The 6,979-nt window shown below is 41.4% G+C and overlaps 1 protein-coding gene across 1 annotated transcript in view; it reads left to right on the top strand.

The window, feature by feature from the left end:
* Positions 1-6,979, top strand: part of xrra1 (X-ray radiation resistance associated 1) — a gene marked incomplete at its 3' end in the record, with an annotated part of 52,776 nt that overhangs the window by 2,793 nt on the left and 43,004 nt on the right. Inside the window, exons 2-5 of the mRNA XM_083781328.1 lie at positions 1,179-1,366; positions 4,189-4,260; positions 4,445-4,517; positions 4,739-4,836. Coding sequence (XP_083637454.1) covers positions 1,179-1,366; positions 4,189-4,260; positions 4,445-4,517; positions 4,739-4,836 — 431 coding nt within the window. The remainder of the gene's footprint in view (positions 1-1,178; positions 1,367-4,188; positions 4,261-4,444; positions 4,518-4,738; positions 4,837-6,979) is intronic.

The raw sequence follows: 6,979 nt of genomic DNA, 5'->3' as shown, positions 1-6,979 counted from the left end.
ATGCACATGGCAGTGGGACAGACATGACTAGTGTAGGGAAATTCATCATCATATTGATTGCATTCTAGAAAGTCAGTGCATATCCCGTTTTCCACAAGCGAGTGTGCATGTGTGTACGTGCGTGCGTGCGTGCGACCCGTGCGTGCGTGTGTGTGTGTGTGTGTGTGTGTGTTTGCGTGCGTGCGTGCGTGCGTGCGCATACTACTGGGTGATCCTCAGTGATTTAACACCCTCTGACACAGAATGGGCCCACAGCGTCTCTAATGTTGGGACGTAAACCAACACGTTAAACTGATTCTCCTCCCAAAGTCATTATGTGCGAAAGCGGAGAAGAGAAGCCCAGGCATCTGCTCCCCACCATGAGCGATCATCTGCTTCACTCGGCTCCCTCGGCCAAGTATAGCAGCGTTCGGCTCTGGAAAACCTCTCCTTCTGAGAGTTATAGGCCTATACGAGAAGTGGGAGGTATCCTGTATATACACTATGAGGGTCCAGTTTGAACTTTGAAAGGTAGACCAAGTAGGCTACTATAGAGAATGAAGAATCGGGGGAAGGGTTATTGTATTTGTCACTTGTACAAGCACAAGGAGCGGACAGTACAATAAAAGAACAAGGTAATATGGTATAGTAATAAAAAAAAAACTATGAATAAAATGAATAATGATCAATGAACAATGATGAAAAATACTGGACACGATACAAGTAACATTTTTGTTTTTTAGAGACGGGTATGAAATTATACTAGCAGCAACTGTACATTGTCAAAAGAAATGTACAAGCGCAAGGACAATTAACTTTAACAATGTCCCCTTGTCTAATGTATTTATGGTAAATGGTAAATGGTGCATTTATATACCTTTATCCAAGGCGCTTTACAGAGATTGTGCATTACATTCACCCATTCACACACACATTCATACACCGATGGCAGCGGAAACCATGCAAGGCACCAACTAGCACATCGGGAGCAATTAGGGGTTCAGTGTCTTGCTCAAGGACACTTCGACAGTAACTCTGGGGGAGCCCAGGTTCGAACTGGCAACCTTACGGTTACCATCCAGGCACTCTACCCCTGAGCCACCGCCGCCCCCATATATTACACATGTATATCCTAATGTGTATCAGACTATTTATTTTCTTTCATTGTATTCTGTACGTCGTACACATGTCTTGTATAGGTGCTGGTCATTGGATCGTGGCACACAGTGAGGATCACCACACACACAGGAGGAATGTGCCCACGGCCAATAAACAGCAACAACAACAACAGCATCATGTTAAATGTGAGAGGCACAGAGGGACAGCACGCAGCAGGCCCAACTCACCAGACAACTCTGCTGGAAAGGTGTTGGACGCTCTCTTCCTGGTACGTTACGTACAGTATAGCGCTGCAACAGGGACGTGCACACATACACATCAAAGGGGGCTTCAGCCCCTGCCCTTTTACCCAGTGGCGTGCACAGATAGACACTAGGGGGTGCTAGAGCACCCCCTGCCCTTTTGGCAATTTTGCTCTTAAAAAAAAGAAAAAAAAAATCTTTTTTTTTCTTAATTTGTGGTGTGTGGATCATGGTGACATTGATCAAATCTTGATAAAAAAACTCTTCTACTATATTATTTACTATATCATTCTTTCTTTACTATATACTTCTTTATCATCTTCTACTATATTATTTACTATATCTTAATTTGTAGTGTGTGGACCATGCGGTGACATTGATCAAATCTTGATAGAAAACGCTTCTACTATATTATTTAGGCCCCCCACAATCTAAAGCTATGTTTCTATGTCAGTGGTTATTCGATAAATAAATAAAATAGCAGACCTACAAGCTCGTAGCGCGCCACTCGGTGGCGCGCTTGTAGATCTGCTATTTTTCAATAGCTTAAGCACCAAAATGCGCTGCACAAGGTGCCCTTTTTTTCACTTGAGCACCTGTCCCTCTAAATGTCTGTGCACGCCACTGCTTTTACCCGTCTGTGAAACAATTGCCCTCTCTCCTCTCCAGACCACGACTACAGCATTTACTTATGGTGAAAGAAATGTCTCCTGAACTTGAACACAGCATTTTTGCGTTGCACAAATTCGTTTAGAAATCAACCACATCTCCACTAGCTAAAGAGTGCTGGGTTGTGCCCTGACAATAGCTGATCTACAAGCTGTGAGCTTGTTGTAGATCTGCTATTTTCGCTACTTTTGTCCAAAAGTGCCCTCCTTACAGGATTTCAGCCCCCTGCCTCTCTCTGACACTCTCCGCACGTCTTCCTGGTGGTGCCGCACGATTCTTGCTCAATTAACCCATTCTGACCTGAGATCAGATTCATACGAGGTTTCCACTGGACACACACTGGTCTGATTAACCCATTCTGACCTGAGATCAGATTTAAAAAATGTCAGTCGTTCTTCGATTTTTCAAAAATAGCAGACCTACAAGCTCGTATCGCGCCACTCGGTGGCGTGATATGAGCTTGTAGATCTGCTATTTTTCAATAGCTAAAGCATAACATGATGCCAACACCAAAATGGGTGCCCGGTCAGAATGGGTCAATGTGAATCTTCATTTTCCTCCACAAGAATTTAGATCACGATTCTCACACAATTCTCATTTCCATGAAAATGAACACCTATTGTCTTTAGTCTGTAGTTGCTGAACATTACTACTTTCAAAATGTGTCACCTGGAGCCAACTACATGGCTGTATAACAGACGACATCAAAGTGCTCGACTTAAACCTCTCTTAAAGTCTCTCTCTTTCTCTCTCTGTAGCAAAAACGTAACTAAAATGAATTGGACAGCCACCTACATATAGTGCTGCACGATTCTTGCTCAAATTTAGAAATTAGATTGCATACTGTTGGCGTCTGAATCTAGATCTGGATCTTTTTCTGATTAATCGTGCAGCACTAACTGGTAAGTCATTCACAGTACGTGAGGAATCGGATGTGTGTAAACTAAAGGAACCCGAGAGAATTTGGTGTGAAGCTTTTCCAATGTGTGGTGTTGACAGTAAATGCTGTCTACTTGTAAAAGATTTATATTGTTGCAGGTGGTGACAGCGTTGAATAAAAGCTGGGGTTGTTGAGCGGCTAACACAAACCAACTTGTGACAAAGAAAATGTATCCGAAAACAGTCACTCAAACAAACTGAAAACACACAGACATGGTTGAAAAGAACTTGCAGGCTATGTCTTCTCGTAGCCTTCCGAGTCCCTACAGCTGTGCTGTGCCTACAGTAGGTCAAACCGCTAAATCAGAGCACCTCCACATACTGTACACACACAGGGCTCCATCTTGCGCCACCCTTATCCCTTATCTCTAAACGCATTTGCCATTTCTTTACTATTTCGAAAAACATTTTAAAATAGTAGTAAACTAGCCGATCTACATTGAGACATTGTGAGCTTGTAGATCGGCTATTTGAACTATTTTAAACGTTTTTATTTTAACCCATTCTGACCAGGCACCCATTTTGGTGTCAGCATCATGTTATGCTTTATCTATTGAAAAATAGCAGATCTACAAGCTCATATCGCGCCACCGAGTGGCGCGATACGAGCTTGTAGGTCTGCCATTTTTGAAAAATCGAAGAACGACTGACATTTTTTTAATCTGATCTCAGGTCAGAATGGGTTCATCAGACCAGTGTGTGTCCGGCGGAAACCTCTTATGAATCTGATCTCAGGTCAGAATGGGTTGTAAAACAAATGGCAAATTAGTTAGGGATAAGGGTTAAATGGTGGCTCAAGATATAGCCCACAGAATAGAACAACAACATCACATTGGCTACAACAATAACGTTATCAATCATAAGAAGTCATTATAAAGTCAGTTAATCGTATGTACTGAGGATGTTCACCTGACTGTACTGAATTTACATGCAGGAGTATTTTTTCTCTCCAGTGTCTGAGGTGCTGTAAAGCACTGTTGCCATACAAATAAGTGAGGAGTCTGCTATAAACACAACACGAGATATATAGCTAGATAGCTATAAACACAACACGAGATTACAACACTCACTGGTAGCAGTATTCAGTATCGGTATTGGCTAACACAGATCGGGATCGGAAACGAAAAAAGTGTATCGGGACATCCCTATACTATTTAGCACCTGTTTTTCTGTAGTTCCTTCTTTCCAAAATAAGGAATGTCTCTTTGGTAAACGTTTTACCATGCTTTCACCTTTTCAGATGCAGTTGCATGGTGTGGACCAGCCATCGGAGCTCTGCTCTGTTAATGTCAGTGGACAGGGACTCAACTCTGTAAGAATGACACACGCTTCTACAGCATTTAAATTATTTTAATGATGACATTGTGCATGTGTTGTTGAGTTTGGAGAACCATTGTACAGGAAAAGAATAGGCTAAATGTAAAATGTGTAGGCGTATTTATGTATTTATTAATTCATCCATTAATTCATTTATCCACTCTTTTCACTGTGGACAGGTGAAGGCAGAAGAGCTGAAGGAGTTTGACAGTGTTGCTTACATCAACGCATCGGACAACTTCCTCAGCTTGGGTGATGTCACGTTTTTATTTACTCCTAATGAGACAGCGGACGAGCACGAAAAAAATAGCGTTATAGCGTTTGTTCACCACCAAGTGTCACTGTTGCACAGCCTAACACACAGACACACACAGGCCAGGGAGGAGGGCCAGTACAGTACAGTACAGTACAGTACAGTACAGTACCACTCACTTCAGACGGGTCTGATTTCTTTTTCTTTTTGATGGCCTCAGGCTTTTTCAGCAGTTTCATCTCTTTGAGAGAGCTGGATCTCTCTCTGAATGGCCTCAGCGACATGACATTCAGTGCTGACGACTTCCCTCACCTAGAGGTAAGATGTATAATATGTTTAATTGATTGATTGAAGTAGGTATTAACAGTATATGCAGAATGGGTTTACATTTCAAACGAAAGCACAGCTCAATACAAAAACTGTTACTGTGGACGACGCCATGATAAAGCATTACTTTTGCGACAGGGTCCACCATTTTCAATTCATCGGAACATTTAGAGACGTACAAATATACATTTCTATATTTAAAAAAAACAGGAAATCATAGGTAAAAAGAAAAAGAAACATCAAGCTATACAGTAAGGGGAAAAAAGGCGTGGACTTTACGGGGCCGAATTGCAGCCGTTCGTAGGTGCCTTTGAGAGCGGTTTTGAAGGAGTCAAAGGATTCACATGTCTTAATGACTGTTGGTAGGGCGTTCCACATTTTGGTGGCATAGCAGCGAAATTAATTTAGTCCCTTGTTTGTGCCGAATCTGGGTCGCACATGGTTTGTTGAACTCCCTCTGGTGTATACGTACGTTAATCCCAAAATAATATGTCGTCGTCTATGTTGGGCAGAAATATCTCCATATTACATTTATTGTAAATGAATGCTCCACTAAGAGGACGCTGCATGTACAGCGTCATACAAAAGCATCAAAAGAAGCAGATCCACAAGCTCGAAACGTGTCTCGAAGCAACACATTTTGAGCTTGTAGATCTGCTATACTTTTGCTGCGTTTGAATTAGGATTCTGAAAAGTATAACCGTTTTGGACATACAGTACAGTCTGAGTTTTCCACCCAACAGAGACGATATCCATGTACAGTACATCTGCTGTAGGTAATGGATGTATTACCAAGACTTTAATACTTAGAATGAGGACTTTTTGAAGTTGCAATCCGGGAACATAATTTTAATGAATAAAACATATTGTGAACAAAAGAAAGGCTCTTCAAAAGAAGTGCTGCTTAATTCCCAAAAGGTGTGTGTGGAGTGGACGACTTGCAAATATTAAAAGATTTATTTTGAGCTTAAGGCAATGAATCTTTAATATCTTTTTTCACCAAAGATGAGTGTCTTGGAGTTATTTTTTGTTGCAAGTCTGCAGTCCACATACTTTTTGAGAATTAAGCTGCACTTCTTTGAAAACCATTTTCTGTTCATATACGCTCCTACCTGTATCAAGACCACAGATAATGGAGTCCCTGCAGTGCTTCCTTTTGTCTCTTTTCATTATTTTTATAATGTTACTAGGCTACATCAGGTCCTCCAATGCTGGCCTACTTGAAGTACAAGTACAAGTACAAGTACAAGCAGTACTTGCACAAAAAAATATGATGAGGCAGCTTTTTGCTTCTACGGCCCAACAGCCTGGAATAAACTTCCATTCGAGCTCAGACACGCACCCTCTGTAGACATTTTTAAATCTCAACTCAAGACTCACCTCTTCACCCTTGCTTTTAGTTGAGTTTTACTATGCACGTTCCTACCCTGCCCTGACTGATTTGCTGCATGTGGTGTTTTTATTTGTTTTTATTTATTTTATGTTCTTATATTCAATGTTGTTCTCTGCCTATTTTGTTCTATCATTTTAACTACTTGTGTTTTAATGTATTTTATGTTTGTGTCCTGCCCTGTGAAGCACTTTGAGCTGCATTTATGTATGAAAGGTGCTATACAAATAAAGTTTATTATTATTATTACATCAGACCCGGGCCCGGTGCCAGAATGGGCCTGCATCATGGCACCCTCCGTTTGCAAATTCTGCCCCCTCAGTTTAAGTTTTATGTACACATCGTTTTACTATATAAAAATGATGTGTGCCCCCTCGCCATTTTCAACTGCCCACTCAATAATTTAATCCCGGAGCCAAGCCTGTACGTACTACAGTATTATAAGTAAGTATTACATCACTGGTCTCCATGCTCTTCCATTGAGACATTCAGACCGTGGGTAGTCAGGTGAGCATGTGTTTGTTTCCGCGTATTAACCCATTTTGGGCGGGAACCCGTTTTGGTGTTAGCATTATGTTATGCTTTAGCTGTTGAAAAATAGCAGATCTACAAGCTCATAGCGCGCCACCGAGTGGTGCGCTACGAGCTTGTAGGTCTGCTATTTTTTTTTAATCTAAGAACCACTGACATAGAAACAGCTTTTTCAGAAAACTGTCAGGATGTAGAAGACATTTTTAGAATCTG

The sequence above is a fragment of the Protomyctophum parallelum genome (genome assembly GCF_964188405.1).
Source record: "Protomyctophum parallelum genome assembly, chromosome: 1".
Lineage (NCBI taxonomy): Eukaryota > Metazoa > Chordata > Actinopteri > Myctophiformes > Myctophidae > Protomyctophum > Protomyctophum parallelum.
Note: the sequence above shows the minus strand (reverse complement) of the source record. Positions and strands in the feature narration are given on the sequence as shown.